The sequence below is a fragment of the Lingula anatina genome, chromosome 7 (assembly GCF_051362555.1).
Source record: "Lingula anatina isolate TDL-2025a chromosome 7, LinAna3.0, whole genome shotgun sequence".
Classification (NCBI taxonomy): domain Eukaryota; kingdom Metazoa; phylum Brachiopoda; class Lingulata; order Lingulida; family Lingulidae; genus Lingula; species Lingula anatina.
This window is the reverse complement of record NC_141773.1, coordinates 4986228-5012621: the sequence shown is the minus strand read 5'-3', so window position 1 is coordinate 5012621 and position 26394 is coordinate 4986228. Positions and strand designations below refer to the sequence as shown.

Here is a 26394-nt window from a genome sequence, read left to right as displayed (position 1 = left end):
AATGTATTTTGAACACAGTTTGCTCTGTGTAAACACGCTTGGTTTGTCCTTTAATATTTAGAATTTGCTCAAAGATGCCTGCACCAAGTTCACACAGGAATTCGTCAAATGTTAACTGGTCTCGGCATTTCAATAGACTTTTCCTTTGTCAATGCCCCACTTTGTCTGGCTGCGTGTCCAGTGTCACGGTTTCAAAGGCTGACTGGATGGGATATGTATTGATGATATTTTAAAGACCTGTTTACAGTGAGGAGAAATTAAATGATTGGGGGACTCAATCTTATAATTACACTGTTACATTAGATGTATTTGATCAGTAACAATGCAATGGCATTGGGGAAACCTGATGCAAATCTTTGATTAATACCAAAGGTCTCAAAAGGTGTTTCTGAGGACGCTAGTCTGGTTATTATATGGAATTTTGCTGCATGTTTAAGCAGCAGAAAATTTTTGGTCTTACTCTGAAAGATGTTGTAAATTCTAGGACCAAAATTCACAGGAAGAACAAAAGAATCATCATTTGAAAAAGAGCAAAAAGAATTAAAGAAAAAATCAAATTAGATAACGTATGAGTCAAAGAAACAAGTGTCAGTCTTCCATGGTTTACATAACTGGCTACTGTACAAAAGAAAAACAAAAGACAAAGAATAAAGATCAGCAGCAATGTAAGGAATGTCTTGGAGAGAACATGGGAGACAAATATGATGCTAACCTAGTTCATGCTTGTATAATGATTGATGAAATGTTAAACCATGGGGTTATACAGGGGCGGATTTAGGCCGTCTTCTGGGTCTTCTGGAAGACGGTCAGATCTTTAAGTTAACATCGACGGGTATCTAATTTTTATTGTCGGAAGACAGTCAAAAATGGAGGATGGATCAACGAAGATGATTTGGAAGAATGTCAGAAAATATCTTTAAATCCGCCCCTGGTTATAGACTGATCAGTTAGCATGAATATTTGGGCTGAAATCTACTGGTTTGTTTCTTGTAAGGTAGACAGAAGGAGAATGATAAATCTTCAAGAAAAGTAAGTTTTAAGAAGATTTTTTATCTTGGGTCTAACTGAATTCAAATGTTGGTCATAAAGCCCAAACCAAATTCCCTGTGAAAGTTGTTGCGTGACACCGTGTGTGTGTGTGCATGGTCGTACAGACCCATTGACTTCACAGGTGGACATGCCAATAAAATATGTTCCCCTGTAACTGCCCAATACAGCAAGAGTTCTGAGGTAACATCAAAGGAGAGATCTGTCATTAAACAGGTATGCCTTGACCACTATGCAATTACCTGTGTGATGTTACGGCATGGCAGTCCTATTCTGGCCATAGAGTGGACAATAGGAAGCCAGGTAGTGGACAATGGGCAGGTGACATCACGGGGCTATTAATGGTCAAATCACGGGGCTATTAATTTGGTGGAAGTGCAAAGTAAAGCCTTTTAATGGGGAGCTAGTTTGCTGGTCAAGTTAATAGGGGAAGTTGTTAAGTGCAGGTGAGTGACCAGTGCCATTGGTTCTTACTTTATGGGGCATTTTAAACTGGATGTGACAGGGAAAACATGGCCAGAAGATGGACTGTAGTTATATAGCTTGAGGTTTTTTTTATTGAAAAGTGTTTAAAAAGTGTTGGATTGTCATTGAAGATAACATTAAACAACTGCAAGTTCTAGAGTAAGTTATGAGCTGGACATTTTACAGGTAAACATTTAAAGAAGGATCTGCCTCATGTTGCCATGTTGGTTATTAGTATTCATTCATTCTCTCTCTCTCTCTCTCTCTTGTACCCCGTTCACACTACGCTCAGTTATCCGGATAAGTTGCGAATTAGGTCACAATTCGAATAAATGCAGTAGTGTGAACGCAAGAGGATTTTGAAAATGCGCATTTTCAAAATCCTGCAAGCGAGGTGGATTTCTAAGCGCGATCCGGATAACTTACCGGAATCGACACCTGTACATATCTTACTGCGCATGTGTGCAGATAAGTGCGGATATCTATGAACGCTGGTTTATTACTTTAGCGATTGCACCAAACGTATTTGGCGGTCACCACTCACTACAACATGAGGAAACAAACTTATTTTGCCACCTTATACTTCTCAAGAATGCTGGAATGTCTTTTGAGTTGCATTTTTCGTCACAAATTTTTGTTGATATTTTAAGATTTCCTGTGCGGCGCATGCGCGAGTGTTCAAAACAGGAAGTTTTACCTGAAATTTTCAACGTGGGATTCGGATTCGCTTAGCGAGTGTGAACCCAATACCGAATCGGATTCCTTACGAAAAATCCGAATTATAGAAATGCGCATTTTGGCAACTGTAGTGTGAACGGGGTATTGTTTATCAAGAGAAAATTATCAATTGCCTCAAATCTTTGTCATTTTCTGTATAAAAGCAGTTACAAGGCTTTTTGATATACATTGTAGGTGATATAAAACTCTTTCCATCCAGGGTGCTTTAAAAGTTTCTAATTATTCAAACCTTGTCAGCAATGATTCAGTTTGCTAGACTTTCAGGTATTTCTGCAATTGTTGTTTTATGAGGTGTAAAATCCTCCTCAAACAAAGCCCAGGTTATGCAGGATTGCTGTAATAGTTCTGAAATTCCACTGACTTTAACCTTGCTTTAACATTTATGGTAAAAAGATTGACTGCCAGGCATTTTAATAGGGCACCACATTAACCATCTCCAAATAGTTTTTGCATGCAGAGAGAAATTACAGCTTTATTAAATACACTTGACATTTTTATACCTAGGAGAGGATCATAAATTTTCCTTGGTTCAACTAGAGTGAATTTTAAGGTTGGATAAGAAGAGTTTGGTCTGCATTTCCACACAACAATACTCTTTTATATCATTGTGTAATCTATACCAGTGCTTGCAGACTCGACGACTGCTGTTGAATTAATTTAGAAGTCCTTAGCATAACAAATTGTAAAACCTAGGCACTTTACGCAATCCTGTATGCGTTAAGTTGTTTGCCTGGGTCTAGCTAACATCAGAGTGTTGTTTTTCCATTTAAAAACTTTGGGATAAACATAGAAATACCCAGGTATTGCCAATTTTCTGAACTTCCCTCATTTTCTGTCTGGAGTTTCAGATTCATAGCGAGTTTTTTGCATAAGTTGCACCATGTCTTCCTTCCCTCTTATTGTAGATCTTAACTCCACCGGGAGCATGCTAGAATTAACGCTGTTTATATTTGACATAAACACATCTAGAAGTAATGGGTCTTAATAGTCGATAAAACACATTATTTGTGTTATTAAATAGAAGTGTGCCCCTGAAGAAACTGAACCTGGGTTGTTGCATTGGTCATGTACACAGTTTGCACCTAGAGACCCAGTTGTGTACAAACATGCTTAACCTTTTGGGATTGAGGGGAGGAAAATCTGAGGATCCTTTTTCCCAACAGGAGAATCAAACGAGCTGGGCTTGAGGTTTACCCGTGACGGATCCTTTTACCTTTTGAGTTACGGGGTGCATTTTTCTGCAGGCCACTTGAATTTGTTTGCACAGTGTGGCTTTAATAAAACAGTCAGGTATTCTGCTTTTTCTACCCTCGCCCCCCCACCCCCCACCCCCCATGCCAATTGATATTAGCTTTCCTGTCCTGTCCTGTTTGAGTGAAGCATCTGGGGGTACGGCTGTGGTTAGGAGCACACCCCATTTTGCTTGTATTTTCTGTATGATGTGGCACTATGTTCCTGGTCCTATTCTATCTTTCTCAGATTGATGATGACAGAGTTCTGTGTATTGTTTAGACCACTGTTCATTTGATATAGAATCAACACTCTACATGGTGTGAATATGGCCATCAGTCCCAATTTCTCTCTCTCTCTCTCTCTCTCTCTCTCTCTCTCTCTCTCTCTCTCTCTCTCTCTCTCTCTCTCTCTCTCTCTCAAAAGGGGCCATTTTAGAGCATATGACACATCTCAAACTGAGAAATAAACAATCCGCACAAGTATGAACTACTGGCAGCTGACTTTTCCTGTTTGACTTAGCAAAAAGTTGTTATTTTTCTATAAATTTAGCTATCAAAACCAATTTCTCATTTGGGTAAGATAATATCAAACTGATTTTCAATATAAACAGCCTGCGGGGAGCCTCTGCCAGGACACATTATGAAATAGGAAGGGATGTATCATCAGAACCCTCAGAGCAGAAATAGAACCTTCATTTCCAAAATCTCTTATCAAAATAGAACCCAGATCTGGCCTTTCCAGATTTGTGTGACGTCCCAGTGCATTACCATGATGGCTGCAAATAGGTGGAAGTTTCTCCTACTAGGGAAACAGGACTTATATCTGAGAGGGTTCTTAATCACATTAGCCTCATGTTTAATTTAAAACTAAGCTCTCAATTGTTTTGGAAGTAGGAATCTGTGGACCCCAAGTGCTCTGTTTCAAGAACATTTGCATTAATACAGATGTACCCCTGGTATGTTCTGTAGAAGTCTCATTGACATAGCTGATTATTACAAAAACAAGGGTAAAGTTGTTTGCTCTCTTTGTTATTATATACCCAACAGTAATGCAGGCAAATACATTAAAATCCCCCAAGACTTAGGTTAATTATCTTAAGAATTTGTTCTAAACTAAGTGGCCTCTTCTCTCACAAATTCAACCAATTGTGTATTAACATGTTCCCTGTGTTATTTTAGAATCAGAATGGATTTATTGGACAGAATACCAAATCTCCAAAGTGGATTTGTAATCTCTTAAATAAATTTCTCAGTTGATGGTGAATGAATTTCGGAGTGTGTGCATGAGAGAGAGAGAGAGAGAGAGAGAGAGAGAGAGAGAGAGAGAGAGATGATCTACCATTGGGCGTGTTGGTATAAGAAAACAATGTCAAAGGGGCCACATGTTGCTTTTGTACTGGTTGATTTCTTATTGATTTAATGAGTTTTGATGTGGGCATTGATCAGCATATATGAGGTGAGACATCAAAGGGAAATAACCAGGGATAACAATGGGTCAATCTTTCCCTCGGGTCACCCCCAGGTGCTCACAGTGAGACTGACCTGCTATAATTGCCTTGGTAACCTCTGCTCCAAATTTTTGGGGAGAAATGAGAGAAACAAAATATTTCAAAGAAATCTTATGGGAGTTGATTAGTTTATTTTCTTCTCTTTTGAAATACTTTTGAAAATCATTCTCAGTAGCTGTAAAATAGCACTTGGTGAGCAGAAGAGGGTGATACATAGCTGACATGCATTCCATTCCTTTCAAGTGAGATTACACAATGTAGAATGCTCCATATTTGTTCAAGTAAAAGAACATACCACTGATTAAAAACAGGGTGTTTGCTCCTAACAGCTAGTTGCAACAATTACTCAATAGTTTGTTTCCAATTTACTTCAGCAGTTTAAAATGCTTTACCAGGTGTACACTGCAGCAAACATTGCAAAAAAACATCTGAACCCCAAAAATGGCTATTAACTGAGCTGCTACATTTCTATCCATTTTCCTGTCTTTCAACTTCATCTTCTATGCTGAACAAGATGAGAACAGGAATGGCAGCTTATGCCATGTTAGACCATGTTCTCGACAGATCGTATCAATACTGAGGACCCATGAACAAAGTATCCAGTTCTTCTTAGTGCCTTGACCCAAGCCTCTTCCTAATGGAAAGCTGAACAGGGACCAATTTTGATCATGGGGCAGATAATTTGACAGTAGCCCAACTGAAAGGCAAGATTACATGGAGGAATTTTGCCTCAATCTAAACAAAACTTGGCTGGCCACGACTGCTTGTCCAAACACACAAACAAGATGGGTCTATTCAGGGGCTTTGTCCCGTATTGTTAGTCCAGGCTTAAAGCGGGGATTGTGCTCCATCGTAGTGCATGTTTTGATGGGCGCTGTGTATGTGTAATACAAAGTGACCCCGCGACCTTTAGGTCTATAATTTAACATGGTGGAGTATTGTGCTCTGTGAGGCTGGGGCCCCGCGGGTTACCATTGGACGCTGATTAACAGTCATTTTTCAACCAGGTGAATTGATTGGCTGTAAGGCGTAGAGAGGGATTGACAGGCCTGCCTGCTCAGGTGGAGGGGGTGGAATGAGTTCAGAGAGACTGGGGCTTCTCATAAGGAGAATCTGATGTGGAGAATATTGGATGTGAGTCTCAGCAGGAAAATAAGTCTCATAGGAACTCTACGGGGACACATCCTTTGGGCAGTGTGTCATGTTGGAGCAGTGTACACCAGACTTGTATTGAAACAATCAATGTCTGATTGGTTTTTAAAGCGTGGTACATTGGATTCATTAGAACTACAAGCAGAGGAAGAGATTATATCTGGTTATTGGTTTTTACAAATCCAGCTTAATTCAGGTCGATTTGGTCCGAGGTATTGGAATTTACTTACTACCAACTGGATTTGGAAATTTACTGAGGATATATGCCTGGCTTTCCTACAGGTAAGAAGAGAAAGCTTTTGTTTTATATTTCAAGAATAATAGGTGCTAGTAATAGGTGAGAAGTTTGAGAGGCAACAAGCACCTGTCAGAATAGCCCAGTGACAAATTTCAGACAAGGACATTAGCCCAAAGATAAGTCTTTATTCCACCTATAGTTACGTTCATAGTTGTTCAGCTTGGGTCAAAGTAGACTAAACTTTTTAGTCTAAAAATTAAGACGGTCTTAAGTCATTCCTTGTAACTGTCCCCTGGGATACACATTGATTAACCCCAGGATTACCTGTCCCTGACACCCAGATAATCCCAAGGGGACACAGGATTATACACAAGTTGTTTGCTGCCCAAATCAGACATGGTCTTTACACTGCTGACACATGGCATTGGGACACAAATGCTACTGGTAGATGTCTTAGTGAAGTAGATTGGGGTTGGAGGGGGGGGGGAGGGGGTTATCGTAATATCAACAGGTGCTTGCCAAAGGTCTCCGTGGAGGATCCAGAGATATTTTCTGACAGTCGATCCATCCTCCATTTATCTTTGTCGATCCATCCTCCATTTTTGACCATCTTCTGACAGAAAAAAATCGATGCCTGTCAATGTAAACATGAAAATTTCTGACACTTTTTTCTGAAAGACCCAGAAGATGGCCTCTTCCAACACCCAACCCCAAAGTCTGTCATGTAAGTTGCCTGAGCTAAGGTCTGGGTTTAGAAGTGTTTGATTTGTCCCTTGGTGACTTCAGTTCATTTGTATTGATGATGTATCCATCCCTTGGTATTGATGAGGTATTGATTGGAGGTTGAACCTGTATTGGCTAGGATACCCTACTGGAGGCTCATTTAGTTTGTTTTCATTGGTATGGGGACAAGATATCTTAAAAAGTACTTCATAAATTTTGATGAAATTTACAGGATAGACAAGATTGTTCAGGAAGAAGTAAGGTATTGAATCGTAATATTTTTGATACTTTTGGAGTACTATTGAAGGATATATGAATTATTGTTTTTAATTCTGTGTAGCTATGAAAGGTTGTTATTGTGTTGGTTAAAGATTCTTCCATTTTCTGTCTCATTATACTACAATTTTTCAAATCTGTATGATTGTTCATTTAAGTACAAGTCAGATGCCAGATGTCTTATTGTCTTTCTTTGATGGCTGAACATGTTTTGTGATGTAATTTTGTTGTCAGTGATCTGGTTCATTGCCTTGTAATACCAATATCTCACCTGCTTATTTTACCTGTGTCACTTTTACCTGTCAGTTTGACAAGTGACAAGATAATGTGTAAAAAGCAATATAAAAGTGATACCAGATGCCTTTTTTTTTGTGGAATTTCTTGCTTTGTGAAATGTCATCGTGTCATTTGGATCGAGTTTATTATCTTATTTGTGGTACAAATATAACAAATAAAAGACACATGGATAGATACATGTCTAAAAAGAAGAACAAACTTTTGAAGCGTAAATGTGTAATATTTGTCCATATTTTCTAGGTAGGACAGTTGCTTATACAATAAAGTTATAATTCGGAATATTATTGCAGATTTATTAGATTATCTCATAGAACTTCTTCACTTTCTTTTGGTAATAAAAAACCAGAAAAAAACCGAGGTATTTGATTCATAATTATTGATTTTTCTATTATTTTATTTTGAGATGTTGTTTTAGAGGGAAAATCAGGCTTTGGTTTGAGAGAGAAGTAAGATCAGACGTGGAACAGGTGCACTGTTCTTCACACCATTACTTTTCTAATGGCTACTGCATTTACACAGCCCTGTGCAAATTTTAATTTCATTCCTCTCTCTGTGTTGTTGTTGTCGTAAGAAAATACAAACAGACTGCCTTGTTAGAATGTGTCCAGAATATTACCTCATCCTAAAATGGGCTTTACTTTATGAAGGCGAACAATATGGCCTGTTTTCTTCCGTGCTGTTACAGCATTGATTTTTGTCTCCCTTCTCATCGAAACACTTACAAAGTTGACTCGACTGTTTGTGTATGAAATTGCATATGTGAGTCACTTTACAAGGTTGTATTCTTCTTATGGAGTCTTTCTACATGTTTGAAATGAGACTTGTCAATGAAAATCCAAAGTTAAGATGAGATCTAGGGTATAGAGTTACTGGTGGTGTTGGGCTTACTGATGATGAATGTGGAGAGCAGGAAATCAGTTTTCATGGGATACACATAATGAATGTTTGGATGAGATCGGAGAATGTTTTTCTTAAATTTGAAAATATTTCCTTACAGACACTGGTCTCCATTTTGGTCACTTCTAAATGTTTTTCTTTGTATTTGCTTTGAAATACTCTTTTGAGTTAAATTATATCGAATAAATTGAAAGTAATGTGATTATTTAGACATTTTTCAAATTGAAATATACAATGCTTAAATTTGTATCATTTTTTTATTCTTTGAACCAATTTAGTTATAAATAACACTGTTTATAATGGGCATTTCTTTCAAACATCAGAAATGTCCACAGAACAAAACCCCATACAAACAAAACCCCTTCTTTGTTCTGTGTCTGAAATGTTACCCCAGTGGGCAGGCAGGCAGGCTCATTAGAGACTGACCTCTGGAGAGCTTAATGAATGGACAGGTGAGAGGGGCTGGACACTGGGCATTGTGTCCATCCCTACAGGGTGATGACCCGCTCTATTTAGCGGTCCCAGCAACAGTGCCCCCTGTGCAGGAAACCATCGGGATTAAGTTTCAGAATAATATGGGGAATGTAAATTGTAGACTGGCTGTGGAATAGGGGATCAGTGCACAAAGCTAATTTGGATGTTTGAGTCTGTGCTGATGCTGGGAATATTTTGTTTGATTCATTTGGACAACTGATGCCCCTTACTGGTCCATAGTGTGTTATTATTGTGATGTGTGTTTCGTCATTGCTGCTGGTTTTCCCTGTTGATGATGGTGATGATGGCGGTGATGACAATGATGTTAAACTGTGATGGGGTATTTAAAGAGCCATTTGTTGGTGAAATTCTGAAAGAATTTTGACAGTAATGATTACGTGTCCATTTTAAGATATATGTATGATTTATGACGGCTTTTAAGAAATAGGCACTGATTTTCTGTTATCTCTTTGATAATTACCTGAACATATTTAGCAATTATACCCCAGAGAAAAAAAAGAAAACTGATATGATATTGCTTAAATAAAGAGCCTGAGCATCACAATTGTCAGGCATTTATATACGGAATTTTGAACACATGTGGGAAAACAAACATATAGCAAAAGAGAAATTATTGGGGGAAAAAAATGCACCTTGAAAATTCCTTGGTGTTCAGTCTGTCCGAAATGGTCAAGGGGCCAGTCAACAGATGGATATAGATAAGAAATGGCCAGAGCATGCTGGTCAGCAGATTGATCTATGGCCAGAACACTCATTGGTGATAATTAGATTAATTAAGGTGGACGGCAAACATGTGATTGAAGGCAGGATGTGTGGAGCCCCCTAGGGGAGAGATGAAGCCCTAGTGGTTAATGCCTAAAATGCACTCATTCACAGGGAAGAAAAGTGTAGCTGTGGTACGCTACAAGCGATGGATTCTTTCTTTAATTTACAATTATGGAAATCATGAAGGGAAAATTTATAACACAGAATTACATTCTGTACTTTGGAGGCTTCGGTTTTCAGTTACAGATATTTAAGGAGCATAACTGCTATAAACCACTTGATAAGACACATGGAATTAATCCAGGATTCTTTTCTAATTCCAGGTATCAAGAAATCAGCTCTGCAGTTTAACTCACTGGAGTGTGGATACATAGAAGGAATATAGGACTTATATAACTGCTATTGATTGAGGATATTAAGTGGATTTTGACAGTAGAAGATATAAGAAGATATATCAGAAGTTCCATCTTATACAGACCTGTGTTGGCAAGATATCAAGGTACTTGGTTTTGTCTATAAAAAATAGTTTTTTTTTTTTGGGTCAGACTATGGTGTTGTGAAAATTTTCTGTTATGGAATTAAAGGCTAGAATGATGGAGTGCTAAAGGGTTTGGATACCATGGTAAGATAATGATACTTTTTCCAAGATGAAATTCATTCTCTCTCTCTCTCTCTCTCTCTCTCTCTCTCATTGTACCCTTTGTTGAAGCCGTTTCTTCACTGTATTCTTACTAATCCCTGTTAAATCTTAATAGCCATCATCATTATTACAGACAGGGAATGGTCTTAGAAAGGCGATTTAGATTGGTCTCTGAATGGCAATTAGTCTCAATTTTAGACTGAAAGAGGAGAGACAACTTCTACTTGAAGTAGACTGAAAGTTAACAGGAACAAATTCAGACAGTTTTCAAACTTTGTTCACAGCCTATTTGATGCCACACAGGATATATTAATTGACTTGATTAATCCCCCAACCCCAGTTTTATAGATCTGAAATAAAACCTCAACTTCTGTTTCTCTCGTTGAATTTATCACTCCAGCTCTTGTTACAATGTTTGCACTCTTGTCTGTGTTGAAAGTAAAGTTCAGCAGAATGTTCTATTCACTAGTCATGTTCAGGAATGGCTTTAAGATTACTGGCCAGATACAGCCACGACAACAAGAAACAAATGACCAGGGTTGCAGATCAATCAACACTAATGTCCTAATGTATTTTGTATAGTTCCGCCAAACCACAGAACTGCTCTTTAATGACCTGGGCAGCAGCCTTCCAGTGTTAATAGAAAACCAATATTGATGTAACAGCCAGGTAATGGCTAATGGGCTTCCCAGCCTGCCAGTAGTTGAATTTCACTGTGTAAATTTACTTCTGGAACATGTTGCTGGCCTCTCAGACAGTAATAATATAACCAGTGTTTCTCTCATTGTCTCTGTTTCTCTCATTGTCTCATTATGGCTGATGGGAGTAAATGCCTGGCTGTTGTCTGAGTGGTAAAGTTTGCGCTAAGTGTCTGTAATGGCGGAACGTCTGGACAGGAGAGGGGATAACGAGGCGTTAATGAGCTGTGAGTACAGAGTGGCAGGGATGTAGTCTAGGAGATAGGGAAGGTGTTAGTATGTAGGATGACCTATCATATTTCATAATTGTGTATTCTAATGTGTTTTTGTTGTTTTATATTTTCCGTTTAGATTAATGCGGTATCTCTCTGTTACATTCTACCCTAATGCTCCCTCCCCCCCCCCCCCAAAAAAAAAAAAAAAAAAAAAAAAAAAAAAAAAAAAAATATATATATATATATATATATATATATATATATAATGAAAGGAAGAAATTAAAAATTAGAATAGAATTGACTTAGTGAAATATAGATGAAGTAAATTAACCATAGATTGTTATTTCCTAGATCAAATTTTTGATTTTCTGAGAAAGGTTTGCTAAATATTTGATTTTCTGAGATGGGTTTCTTATCATTAATGAAATTTCATTGCATCACTTTTGGTTTTTCCACATTGTTACGAATAAGGCTATTTCTTTCTTTGAAAGGAACAAGTAATGTTGATGGAAATTTAATTAATTCTGGTTGTGTAATAAGAGTGGCATTGACAGAGGCTGTCACATACACGACTGTTATCAAATTGACTAAAAAAGCAAGGCTTTTCCTGAGCAGCTGCCCTCCAATAAAACAACATATGGGGAGATTATAGGAATTGACACAGACAGAAAAGACACATGGTCAAAGTAGAGAGTGAATTAATTGAATGTCCAAGGCCTGGACCCTTCAGCTGTTGGACTTCATTTCTGACTTTATTTCATTTTCTGTGAGTCGTGTTCACACAAGGACAGATTTAGATCCAACTATGATTCAGTTTTTTTATCTTAAATAAAGTTATATATAGATCCACAATGTGTCTAAGATAAGTCCTGCTTTGAACATGTTTACATTTCTAAATTCAGAGAGATAATGCAGCCAAAATATCCCCTTACTGTCCTCACTCATCCCTTACCGTCCTCACTCAAACTTATCATTCATTACCACATAAAACCTTTACAAGTGTTATCCTCTTCCTAGATAACCATCAGCACAACCCTAAAGGATAAAGATTATTAATTATAGGTGTTAGGCCTCGCTTTAATTGGATTTATGCTGCCATGTGATCGTAAATACATCATTAGTGGTCAGGAGGGAGACTCCTGCATACCAGGTATGTTATAAAACATTACCTGGTTGGAATAAGGAGAGGGAGGCTGACTAGCAGGCCTACACCTACTGGAAATATCTTGATGGTAGATTTTGACGGTAAGGGATTACAGAGGGTCCTGGCTTTCAAAAATTGATGGCTTGTTCTTGTGTTTTTCTGTATTTGCGGATAGGAAGGTATTTTGAAGCATGATGCTGTTGAGTTATTGTTTGATATACGAGGTTGTTAGCATGTGATGTTTTACTAGTTTTAATGAGTCAAGCTAGAGAGCATTCTAAACCACCTGGCAAAGTGTGAAAATATTAGCTATTATGAAATATATTGATGTGCCTTGTTCACTAACAAATCACCAAACCAGCATTGGTGAAACAACTTTCATTGGCAGAGGTAAAAATGTGGAAAAGTGTTGATTTTGCCATCTTCTTGGTTAAGAGGTAAAAAGTTTATGGTAGTGAGTCAGCAACTTGGTTTGCCAAAAACACATTTTTATTCCTTTAGTTTTTTTGCAGCGATGTATTAGCAGCCTGTAGCTGGCATAAATCAGTGTAATTGTGGTGTAAGGGCATGTAATATCTGTGACTGGGGAATCAATCTTCTTACAGAAGAGGGTTTCACCAATAAACACGAAACTAGAACTTGCTGTAAACCAAACTTTTCATCTATAATATCAGAGCAGGAAAGATCTGCAGTAGTCTGCTAAAATTAGCAAACATTGGTCCAAAACAGTTGCTGTTCCTTTCTTGGCACAAAACAGATGCATTATTTCATATAAAGTTGGTTTAAAAGTTCAGACCGATACTCGGTCTGATGTGATTTTGTGGAACTTGTCCCCTGCCCCTAGGCCCAGGCACTGAGTGGGTCTAATGAGGGGGTTTTAGTAGGTGATAAGTCAGACTAATGTATTGACAGGATGGAGGTGGAGAGAGAGAGAGAGAGAAAGAGAGAGAGAGAGAGGATGCTGTAGTCATATGGATAGGTAGGGAGTTATTACAATAGACTGGGTAGAGGTTGTGTTTTAAAGAGTTGAAGGCTGTGAAAAGCTACTTCTGAATCAACATGGTGTGGCAGGCCTGTACCAGCAATTTCAGAAGTTGGGGAGGGGGAGTTGAAAAATTGGGCCATTTCACCCCCTTAGTTGACACAGTTTTAAGAATGGCATAGAACCTACTTGTAGATCCAATGTTGCTTGTTGCCAATGAGAGGCTTGTTCAATCTAGTAGGTTTTATGATCTGCATAAGACATGTTGCAAAACTTGACACTGAATTTTGAGAAGTTTTCTTTTAGAGCTGAATTTGCCAATTGCCACTAAAGCAGGGCATTAGGCAGGCAATTTTCCAGCTGTCTTTTGGATAACCCAATTTCAGTTTTGGACGGCCATTTAAATAAAAAAGACTTTTCTTATTGAAGCTCCTGTATGGCCTGTCTCAATATGAAAATGGATCTGAACACCTTATTTCAAAATCTTGGATAAACTCCTGCACTGAAGATATTTGTAACGATAGCAGATTCTGCTAGATAAATTCCCTTCCTTTCCTCCTTCCTCCCTTCACCATTCATTTCCTTCCAAGGGCACTTTCAGCAAGAAAAGGCAGTCGAAGTTCCCACATCTGTATCATACCGCATAATACCAGGGCAGAGTAAAAAGGTTGCCAATTCCATTCACTAGTGATTCATGTGGGTTTTCACCGCCAGCTGATTTATACCTAAGTGTCCGCATAAAAGTATTACAGGTAAACGGTGTTAATAATGCTAGATTGGAAGGTAGTCTAGTTTTATGTGCTTGTTTATCTCCCTTCTGTATGGCTTTGTTGATGATTGGGAAGAAACAGGAGCTGGGTGGAGTGAGAGAAGTATACCTGTACATTATGCTTTTTATTACCTTGTATTCAATTTATTTATAAAGTCATCTGTTTAAGTTGCACAATAAAAAAAATGGAAGTATTAGTACAAAAAAAAAATGAATGGTAATTTTTGTTATTTTTTCTGTTTAATGGTATGTTACATGGGTAATGTTGGCTGCCATGCATAATTGATATTTAGACACAGGGCCTAAATAACATTTGTGCCTAGTGTACTGTTTAAGCCATAGGAAAAAAAAATTGTGAATAGCAGATCAAAAAACTATACAAGATGTTGCAGTGTTCTTGCAGCTGGTACTTCATCATGAATACTTCTGCCAGTTTGGCAATCCTAGAAATGTGTGTGCAATTCCCAGAAGTATATCTGCAATTCCTGAATGTGGTTATATAATTCCTGGAAGAGGCCCAGCAGAATAGTTGTGGTATATTAGTGGGCCATTTCCATGATGTAGTGCTTGTTTTGTTTATGTAATGTTCTTGTTGGGGTTGTTACCAGGTTTTATCTAGGTGGTATAAAAATAGCTGAGAGAGATGTCTGTTGGATTGAACCATACAGCAACATTCATTGATCACTTGTGAAGATAAAGCATTTTGTTTCTTAGTTTCTTAAATTTTATTGTTATTATTATTATATTATATAGTATTCTTTTTATTTGGGTATATGCTATGTATAGAAATTATGCCGCCCATTTGGTATAAGCATTCATAGTACAGTTGCTTGAAATATTAATATTTTTAAATGGTTACTTTTATAATCACAAGAGCTTCAAAGTATGCAGATGTGTATGTTCTTGCTTGATTTTTCACTAAGATAGTCACGCTAGTAACATTCTGTACATATTTGACCTTCAGAAATCATCTAATAGTCTGAACACCATTGATTAAAAACTCCTCTTCAATCAGGAGAAGTTCCTTTTGATCAGAGCACATGGATGAAACAGTTTTGTCAGCCAAGGTGGTGAGAGAAATGTAGCGGCTGGGCACCTATCTGTGGTAATAAGGCCGTGAACCATGTCCTGAATACCTCTAACTTTTCAGATTTATCACAACCACCAAAGAACGGCTAATCTGCGAAAAGGGTTTGGCTATTTTAGGGCTTCTTTGTATCTAGTTACGGCCTTTTTGATTGCATTGAACATTCTTGGTAATGGATTATTTCATTTATAAACTCCATGGGTTCCACTCTATATTATATTGTACTAAATGAGCCTTCAGGAAGGGAACACTATTCACATCATAACTCTCAGGGAGTGATTTTGTGGATGTGCATTCTGAGGTAGTTATTCAAATATATTACTCCAGAAGACAAGCAGAAACTCATCCAGAAAAGGCAGAAGAAGTGTACCTGTGTTCTTGAAATAGTAACCTTGACCTTGCCAAATGTTCTTGGCCTTGGGTACTGACTCAATTATAAACAACTCTTGGACACTATGACCTTTCATCAACATGGAGTATTTTAGTGGGGAATGTCCCTACTCTGACATTGTGTAGGATGTGTTCTGTTGCCTTTGATTTCTCCCATGGAAGGCATTGCTTCAAAGAAAGATGCACTGGAAGGTTTATTGCCAACACCTCCAGACACTTCTCTTTGATCTGACAAAGTCATGATAGATGTGTTACATGAGTAGGAAAGGCCTTGTTTCAATATGACATCTGCTAGTAGCTCATCTTCCATGATATCAAAGTGTTTTAGAGTAAGTGGGCTGTTAAACATGATTGCTCTTCAATGAGGACTTCCACCATGGTAGGGATTGTATCCTTGAAGGTAATGCCAACATAATTCTAAGGATTTTCTGTCTGTCCAAATGTAGAGTGAATGAAATGTTTTGTTTTTGACGGTTTGACAGGTGTATGGGATGTTGGAATAAAATATGTAGTTGCAGTTATCGAGGGACATAAATATCAGATGAGAACAGTTTTGACATTTATTAGACCAGTTAAAAGAAAGATGGGTTGATAGAAATTAAAACTGGTGATATGTATTAGCAAAAAAAAAAAAAAAAAAAAAAATGGGATGATGATAGTTGATCACAGCAGGCACTAAAACTAATCATTCAGGAACACTGGAATTGCGTATCTAATACAATTAATGGAAATGGATGCTGAAATTGTACACACTTAGTCGTGTCATTGTTGGCAATTACCAGAGATAAAGCGATTGTGGACTGGTAATTAGTTTAGAAATTAAGGACTGATTGTAAGTGGATTTTCCTGTTGTGTAGCAGATTCACAAGTGCTAGTGGAAGATAACTTTTTGAAATTGTTTCTGTAGACTATGGGGTAGGTTGTATTTATTTCAGTTAATACGGTTAGAACGTATGTGCAAAGTTTGGGCCATGGCAAAAAATGATAAAAGTGATATTTAGACTTTCTTTTCCTCGATGAAATAGTCAGTGGACAGAATGTTAAAAGATGAATCAAGTGAAACATTTTGTTTTATTTTTGATGTGCAATAATTATTAAACTTAAAAATGTGAAAATAAAATGAAGGTTATTTGTGTCAGATGAGAGAGAAATTGACCACTGTGCATGAAAGAGAGATTCTAGAATAGTAGCTAGTGCAGGTTGTCTGTGAGTGGTAACTTCCTATCGCTTTGAAAGTGACACCTTATTTGCAGCCTTGTTAAAAGATGTTCTGCTTACCTGGAAAGCACCAAATGATCTTTTCAAGATTGCAAAACAAATATGGGAAAATTGGATTCAGTGTCTTTTTCGAGGAACATTTGGAATCGTGGGTTTGTTGGAGCGGTTAACTACTCCTTTCACTGTTCTTTTGAGTGTGGGAAGTTAACCAAGTGAATCAAGTTTGGTTCTCAGACAACTGCCCTTAAATTCATTCGATGTTTGCATCTGCTGCGGTTATTTCCTGGCTTGTGCACGTGTGCTTGTTTCTCTTCCTATGCCAATGCAGGTGAGGGGTAGGGGGAAACACTAAAGACCCCGGCGCCACGCATTGAAATCTGAATGCAATGCCCCTTTGTGTGAACTTAAGCCAACCGTTCCAGAATGGAGCAGTATTTTCCCCCCATTATGTCACGTCTATACTCCAGGACTATACCCTGTATCCAAATGTTTCTTTCTTCCATTCTGCGAGGCTGCAGAGTTCACTTGAATGTTTCTATTGTGGGCCTGGCCCCCAAGCCCCGGAGGTGTTCCTATCAGTGAAGCAGGGATAGCTGGGAACAATGAGTGTTTTGTCACATTAGAGTAGATGAGAGGGCGCACACTTGGCGGAGTCTGAATTGCGATATGAAAGAGCGGATCAGGGACGGAATGAGCACTGTCAGTTCTGGTGACTGCACACGGTTTGATGACATTTCTGCCAGAACGATTGCTCACTCTAGTCTGAAGGACTTAAAGTTAAGTGTGGAATTACGCCTGTCAATCATGTTTGCCTTTGTGTCCAATTCAAAACAGTGGCTTTGTATTTGCTTCGCAGAGCAAATTGCGTAATTTGAATGTTGCTGCTTGGTGAACAGAGGAATTAGTTTGCTCAAGGAGATGGAAAAGGGCAAAGAAGAAAGATTGGAATTATGCCTGTCAATCATGTTCCACGACTCTGCGGCGACTTAAAAGACATTGCTGTAATTTTTGAGAGTTACACAGGTCTGCTGTCATAACTGGCGGTGATTTGCACATGAAATTCCAGACTGGAAGCGGACACCTTTTGTAAGTCAAGTGCACATTTCCCAAATAGAATTATGCGCCTTCAAATGGGGTCGAAAGTTGTTCAGCAGGGAGAATGTGAGCAACTTAATTGAGAATCATAATTTAATATGCACCCATAATATAATATTGTGTCGAAACCAGTTTGCCTTAGTGATTACATTGGTGTCAGTGCACCAGTGAGTGACTTCAGATACTAACAAAAAAAATTTAAGATGGGTTTATTTTTAGTTTTAGAACCATTCTGTTATGGGTAAACACATTGAGATCATGCTCTACCTGTGACAAAACCTGATAAGATGATTTATATAAAAAAAAGAGTGGCATTAGTTGTCACTTTGGATTAAAGAGGCAATAGTTTGTGACAAAAAATACCTTTGGATGGTGCAGTAGGTGCTCAGTATCTGGAGTTGAAATTTTTGACTTGAATGACATTGCACAGAGGAAATCTTTGATGGCTCAGAGTGAGACTTGACTTCGTATTGCAATCTTTGCTGTAGGAGTTCAGCAAATACCTCTTGCAGATAAAGAAAGCTAGCAGCAATGCTACAAAAAGTACCCTTTTAAAATATCATAATATCAGAGTACTTTGATGGATTTTATTGATTTTTTAATCCCTTGAGTGACTCATGATCAGCTAGGGTTTCTCTGCGGAGTTGAGCTTTCACGAAAACATGCATGTTGTCTGCTACGTCTCCTGGTAATCACAGGTTGTCATTTAATTTCTCTGACTGAAATTGAGGAAATTGATTTTCTACAGTGAAACCCAACTCTTGTCGTAGCCTAAGAGATTTTCCTGGAAGGAAATAGGTAAGTTCTTTAATGTTGGTTGGTATGTCAGGTACATAATCAGAAGCCTGGAAATGAGTTTATTATGTGGTAAGTAATTGTTATTGATGATATCCATGCAAATTATGGTCTATAAACTCGATTTTTGGTTCTAGATTTCTAATTTTTTGTCATTCTCGTTAGTGAGATGAAGATGGATGGATAATTATTGTGGAGGGAGAGATCAGAAATTTTGAACTGGGGAAATGCAATTTTTACCAGAGTTTGGGGCAGATCGAGTTTGCCTTGGTGATTAGGAAAAATGTGCTAAAATGTTCAGGAAAAAATAATAAAGATAGTAATAAAATAATAATTTTATTTTTTATTGCATAAATATCTTGTGTGTCTCTTTAAGCAAATGTGTTACTGATTGTTTTCAGTTAGTCTGCTCTTGATTCAAGACAATCCTATCATAGTTTACATGGTAGTGGGGATGGTCACCTATTTCTTGTCTTCCTCTCTCACTTCCAGGTGATTTCTCTTTATTAGATGTAATGCTATCTCAGCACAGGGACATTTTTTTTTACCTGGAAAACTACCAGTCATAAATCCTGCCCCTGGATGCTGTGTTAACAATGTACTAAAACCCAATATAGTCTGCTTATTTGGAGAAACACATCCCACACTGAGATGAATTTATATTGACTGACTCATTAATCCAGCCTCTTGATTTTTGCAAGGAGTTTAATTGGATGTGTCACTAATGTGGGAGCCTGTCACCAGAGTCTGATCATTGCTCACAGTCAATTATGTCATGCAGAGCACCTCATGCAAAATGGCAATCCATATTCAGGACTCTCGGTGCATTTCCAGACAAGGCTTGAAGATATTTATCAGGGATGAGATTTTTCTGACTTGTTTGGGAACCAAAACTATAATTTTTGAGATATATGCAGATCTGCAATAAATACTTAGGAGGGGAAGGGGTAGGTCTGGTACCAATGCCATATTTTCAGAGGTTTTTCACAAAATGCCAGACTTTTCCCCCCGATTTATGACATAGGAATATTCTCATGCTAAATTGCAATTCATATTCAGAAAATTGGGCAGATTTTCAGAACAGTTTCTCTGGTTTAGAAGAGATTGCTGCAGATTTGTCCAGAACTGAAGTTGGGGACCAAATTTGTCTCTAAAATTCTGTCCCAAAAGATCTTTTGTACCTCTGATGTGTGACACAATACTAAGAACAATTTGTAATTTGATTCTTTAATATGCTGAATAAGAATCTATCTGGCTAGGGTCCAGGTATGCCAATGAAAGGGTGCGTTCAGAACAAGTTGATCGGCCATATTTGATCCATGGACCTGTTTGTCCACGGATCAGTTTTGGTTGTGAATGCGGCCAAGGTGCCCTGGAGTCTGTATATATATATGGTCAGAACATAAACACAGCAAGAGTGAGCCCTCCAGAGAGAGAGTGAGGATTAAGTTATTGGTTTGTTCACTGGAGTTTGAATGATAATGAAGTCGGTAATTAGCTGTAGACTGTAATTGATCTGAGTAATGAAGCCAAGACGGTGTGTAGGGTATTATATAGGAAAGGCCTTCAGCAGTCCATAGCTGGGGGACTTCTTGGTGACCAGAATTTGATTAGAAGTGTGACACCTAGTTATTGTGACTTCTTTGTGACAGTGTGACTCACAGTTTTATAGATGGAATTTAGAAAAAGAGATAACAAGAATCTTTGATAATAGTGGTAATTGCATTGGATATATATTGAATTGAAGGTCCTTTTTAAAACAAGACATGGCCTTATACTGTATAAATATCTCTTTGCTGCAAGCCTTGATTTTAGCTTTTTTTGGGGGGGTGGGGGGTGGAGAGGATCAGATACGAAAGTGTCAGAATAGAAAAGGAGAGACTTCTTTCAAGGTCAGTTGCCACAGTTCAAGAAATTATATATTGCAGAGCTTGTAAATATCTTGGAATAAAATTCTGTAGATTCAGTATAGAGATCACCCCCTCCCACTAGGAGTCTCATTCACAAGGCATTGTCAGTTGATTTGAATATGTTGACATTTGTAAAGAGTGCGGATTATTGATTCAGTTCACACTGGAGATGAATCACATGGCATCTTGGTGAATGATAGCTGATACACTGGAAAGAGGAGAGTGAGATTGGTTTGGCAATGGAGCTTGTGTAATGACGGTAAAAAAGAGAAAAGTGTAACAGTTTCTAAAGAGACAGAACATGTTTTCTTCCAATTGAAGCATGCCATTATCGACCTTTCATCAGAGGACCTTGGTCACATGTTGAATACAAGGATGTGTGGATTTGATGGTTGCCATGGTAACATTTCATAAACTCAAAGAGTCCTTACATACCTGTATTTAAGGTGCACATCAACATATATTGTAGCAAATGCATCATAGCACTATCTGTCTGCTGCTGTGTCAGTATGTAGTGAATACGTCTCTGTGGAGACAAAATCTGGTAGAAAAGGATGCAATTGCAGCAGTAACAATGGTGATATATCTGTACCTTTGTTGTATTCAAAGATATAGTTAAATATAATTTTGCATGTTTTGATTTACATGCAGTTAGTTACAAGTATTGGTGTCATTTACTGTTTTATTATAAGTAAGTAAGAAAAGACAAAGAATCATATGTTCCAGCTCTTACAGTAAAAATGGCAGATCTTTATGTCTTACAGTAACATGACACATATTTTAGATATCTTTGTTTACTATTAATGGATAAGCCATTCCATAATGCCTTTAAGGTATAATAATACCTGCAGTGACATTTAATAATGACATTAAGGAGTCCCTTTGGCAGGTACTTCTCATGATTGCTGTTTCATAACACCACAACAATAATATCAATAATGTTGTTTCAATTGATTTCATTTATTTTCGCAGGAGATGAAGCTGAGACAATAAAAACAGCAGAGAGACGCTAAAACCACTAAACCCAAGTTGTCCAAAGCCAAGCAGTATGGAGTTACCCATGTGTCACATGCAGTGGCTGTTATCCTGTTACCTGCTGTTGCCATGGATACTGGAATCTGTCACACCAGGTAAAGCATGACAATGTTTATTCATACTACAAATCAAGGACACCACAATTCAAATACTTAGGCCCAAGAACACGTCTAAGGCCAGGTATTTGAGCAGGCCATGATGGTGTCTATCTTTCTTGTAAATAGATCTTATTTGTCGAAAGGGAGTGTTTTTGGAGGCATGCCATATCCAAAATGGCATTGTTGTGTAGAACTGCTCACTGTCAGGGTCTGTCTATATACCTCTGCCAGGGTCTACATCCCACTATTTAGGTTATGTCATTCAGGTCATCTGCCTCTTTGCTCTTAAATGAATGGATTATCCAGTTACACTGGTACTCAGGAGCACCCCCTTCCCCCTCCCATACCCACATCTTTATTTAGCCATTGCATAATTCAGAAGTAGGCACTTCAAACTTGAATACATCTGATGACAGGAGAATGGATGGTACATCTGCTTTGGTATCTCTTGTCTCATTTGATTATATTGATGGTTGTTAAAAGGAAGTGCTGAGTCTGGTGTCACAATTTTCAAACCCCCCCCCCCATCGTCAACTGTGAAAAATATAATTCAAATTGTTGTTTTTCTTTTTATCTCGTGAAAAATATAATTGTAACAGAGTTTTCAACATGACAGTGCTCAAAATGTAAAGGCCTATTGTTGAATGTTTTATTAACAACAGAATAGCACCTGTAAACAGCAAGAATCTATCTCTAATGTAGAAAATATGGGTAAATGAGAACAGTGAGAAATTCTGTCCTAACAAATCACTTGCTCCATATTGTTCTATCAAAAATATAACACTAAAGTTACCTCTGTACAGTGACTTATGTTAGAAAAGACGGTCATTTTGGCAAGATGTTTGATGCTTTCCAATGTTTTTGAATGCAGATGGATGCTTGGATGATAGAAAAGCCCTTTTATTACGGAGAGACGTATGGAAATATTTTGTCTGCATTCTGGATTTCTCAGCCACGTTTGTGATGAATGTATTTTTATGTTTGGCTCAGTAACAGAAGTCGTTTGCCCAGGTGTCACATGAAGTGTTATCTTTCTCACTCTGTACTCTCTCATTCTACGCCATGAAATGCTGTATCATAACACCACATATCTGGCATTGCAACATGTCCTGCGATAAAGTGACGCTAATACTATTACTATTGTCCTAGGAAGTCTAATACCTCTGGCTTTGTTGTCTCCACTCCTACATCTTTGTGCAGTGTAACACTATGTTACTAAAGCTTTATGAAAAAAATAAGGAAAAAAAAGTTATTTATTTTAAACCTGGGACTTTATACCTCTGGTCAGATTTTCTGTTAGAGGTATTCGCTGATCTCTTTTAAAAACCCTTTGTTTGATTACTTTTGTGGCATATTATGAACAGACAATATTTTGGTGGAATTTAGCTTTTGTTTTAAGTTTACTTTTGTTTTGTTTTCTTAAGAGAATGTATATCTTTTTGGCAGTATTATTTTCAATGCCTTGTTTACAATGTGTTCTCTGTTTTCTCTAGGTATTTGATGTTGAGGCAATCTTTATTCCACAAACTTGTGAGGCCTTTAGCCAGCAATTTCTAGGAAGGGGGGTGGTCTAAAAAAAGTGGACCCCTTTACCTTCTTAATTATCCCAAGTTGAGAAATTGCAAAGCACCTAGATTAAATTTTGATTCAGAATGGAAATTTTTGAGTCAAAAGGGTGGTTCTTTCGTAGAGTCCCCTCTGATTCCTAAAGCCCCCCCCCCTCTGTCCATGAGACCTGAGCCCGTAAAACTTCTGTTTTCACCAAAGTAACGCATAGTGACTCAGGGCAGATTCATTTCAACAGCGCCACTTAGCTACGATAGAGAAAACTCACTTTATCCTAACACACTGACATTTGCCTGAAAGCTTAAGGGTGCATATTAGGTTTAAACTGAAGGCTCCTTTTGATAATGTTTAGATGTTGTAAGATTTGGGTCAGTGTTTTTACTGAAAACATACTACTGCTCTTCCAAGGCTCTGACATCTGATCGTGGCAACATTCACACCGTTCAAGAGGTTGCGAAGATAGATGATGTTGAAGTGCAAGCTGAATGGAAACAGGAGGAGAGAGTAGTGATTTTCCATGCTCTTCCATGCTCTTCCATATACACCTAGGCAGTAACACATTTTCTGCATATTTGTCACTATTGATTTCCTTTATTTGAGGGGAATATTTAATTGAGAGTTACAAGATTAATGGTCGATCTACGCATTTTGAACTTTATTATCGGTAACCCGGTAAACTGAGCACCGTTAGGAAGAAATGGTTTATAGTCTTGAGTAGAAGGTCATGGTTTTCAGTATGAATGTAAAGAATATTTTGGTTATGAGTCTGTTTTTATTTAACAGTGTTGATAATGTAAAAATTGATAATAAAAATATCTGATCAGGAGAAAGAAGCCTACACGGTTGAAAATTTTGAATATTTCCCCTTATTTTCACTTTTTATGCATCTGATTTGTCTAGTGACTGTGTAAAAAAAGGAAAGAAAGAGACGTGTGCACCAGTAGGTTGAAATTAATGAAAATAATTCACTTTATTCTGTCAGTTGCCTGAACACATTTTAATCAATATAGGGAATAGGAACAGAAAAGGAACTTTGAAGAGAGAAATGGTCACAGATGCCTTACTATAGCACTATACTTGTGTAGGGCAGTGCTGTAACAAATAAGGTCCTTGAACATGGATGGTTGAGAAATCCCCCTTTTTGTCCTGTTTTAAGGCCCCAATTCATTGCTTTAGTTTTCCGTACTGGATGACAAGGTGGCGCAGTTTGACAGTGATTTACGTCTGCTGCAACGAGGTAATTCAATTTTTCATTGGCTAAAACAAAAGGATTTTCATTTTCTTTCCAGTGAGACTTGTTTGCCTGTCTGAGCTGAGTGGCACGGCAGGGCAGCTGAGTCATTCTGTTTTTCTCTGTCAGAGGTCGCCAGTTATCTGTTTGAATGGGTAAATGGATTTCGAGTCTTGCCATCCAAGAATACTGTGTTGGAGGAAAATGGAGAAATTTTGGGAAGTGGCAGCCATTAATTTGCATTCGGATTTTTTTTTATTTCACCAAAATTAGTAATCCAGCATTAGGATAATAAGAATCCAATGAATTATAATCTTAACCCAAAACTGCACTGTTATACAGAGATTTGGAAAAAAAAGGGAAATCAATATTTCCAAATGAAAAAAGGTCCTCAGACAAATCAATATATCAGGGGATTTGGATGAAATACATTCTGCCACCATAATTGAATTATATCTGTCCAAATAACTTTCAAAATGGAAGATGTATTTTCTAATCTTTCTGTAAAATCCACATGCTACCAAAGGAAACTTTATGGTTGTGCACAGTAAATGAAGAAACGATAGCATGATATTAAGCTTTGTAGGGAAAAAAGAGAAGAGTTTGTTAGGTCATTTTTGCTGCCAGCTCATATTGAGTGTGTTTTCTGTTGAAAATTCATGTGGGATAATTGTTTGATTGAAATTCAGTTTTTTTTTTTTCTTGTCCAATATAGTTCTGCCTGTAAATTACTCGATCAAATGTTGAAGGATAATTGCATTACTGCTGTCCCAACTGTTAGAGACAGTCCTATCGAGTAATGCATTTTTCGTCCATTTTCCTTGCCTCACCTGATATAATGCACGATCTGCTCGGACATAAAAAATAAAGGTTACTCGATGAGTTAGAAAAGGTAAATTACCCTAACTTGTGCATAAGCACACTGAGAGCCCTATATTTACAAAGTACCCAGTCTTGGATGATTTTAACTTCCACCACAGCAAAAGGATGTTCCTGATACTGTTTTCTTCAGCCTGGTTGTATGCACTTAGGCATTAGCCTCTGCCCTAGACTGGCTTCAGTTACACAAATGAATAGCAGTAAAAAAGAACCAGTTGATTGCTTGGCAATAATTACACAGCCCACCCAAGCAGTAGGCGATAACACAATAAGGCAGGGAGATGTAGTCTGCTCCAAAATAGAAGGACAGGGTGGAATTATTCTCGCGATTTCATTGGCTTGAAATCACAGGGTGGAATTTTCTCAGGGTTCTGATTGGCTTGTGCCTTGGCATGTCAAATCTGAGTGGCTAATTTGAAGTCATGAGGTAGGGAATTGGGGAGATGTTAGGCTAGTTTAAAGACTCATGGGGGACCACCCAGAAAAAGTAGTTTATCTGCCAGGGAAATGATGGAATTTGTTTACTATGTAATTTTAGTTTAGTTGTTCAACATTACCTCAACACGAAAGGCGCATTTATTTTCAGGCTGTGAAAATTTGCATGCAGTATTAGAAAAGAAACTGTAAGATTTTAAGTTTAGAAGTTCAGTTAAACATAACTTCCTGATTTTTATTTGAAAAACAAACAAACGAAGATTTTAATTAGAGGTTATCTACTTTATGGTGAATATGCCAGTAAATGGCCTGGGAGGATAGAATAAAGTCACTGAGGCCTCTAACTGAAGGACATTTTTTCCGCATCCCCTCAC

At 37.8% G+C, this 26394-nt stretch overlaps 1 protein-coding gene across 17 annotated transcripts in view; it reads left to right on the top strand.

Moving 5' to 3' along the window:
- Positions 1–26394, top strand: part of LOC106174354 (brother of CDO) — a 134603-nt gene that overhangs the window by 73901 nt on the left and 34308 nt on the right. For 12 of the 17 annotated variants that reach the window (XM_087018329.1, XM_087018328.1, XM_087018342.1 and 9 more), the window contains 2 exons: positions 10157–10332; positions 21749–21906. In XM_087018329.1, coding sequence (XP_086874455.1) covers positions 21825–21906 — 82 coding nt within the window. In that variant the 5' untranslated portion in view covers positions 10157–10332; positions 21749–21824. Of the gene's footprint in view, positions 1–1502; positions 1699–5621; positions 6425–10156; positions 10333–12478; positions 12632–21748; positions 21907–26394 lie in introns of those variants that run through there. The other 5 variants (XM_087018335.1, XM_087018334.1, XM_087018339.1 and 2 more) reach the window with 5 other exon arrangements.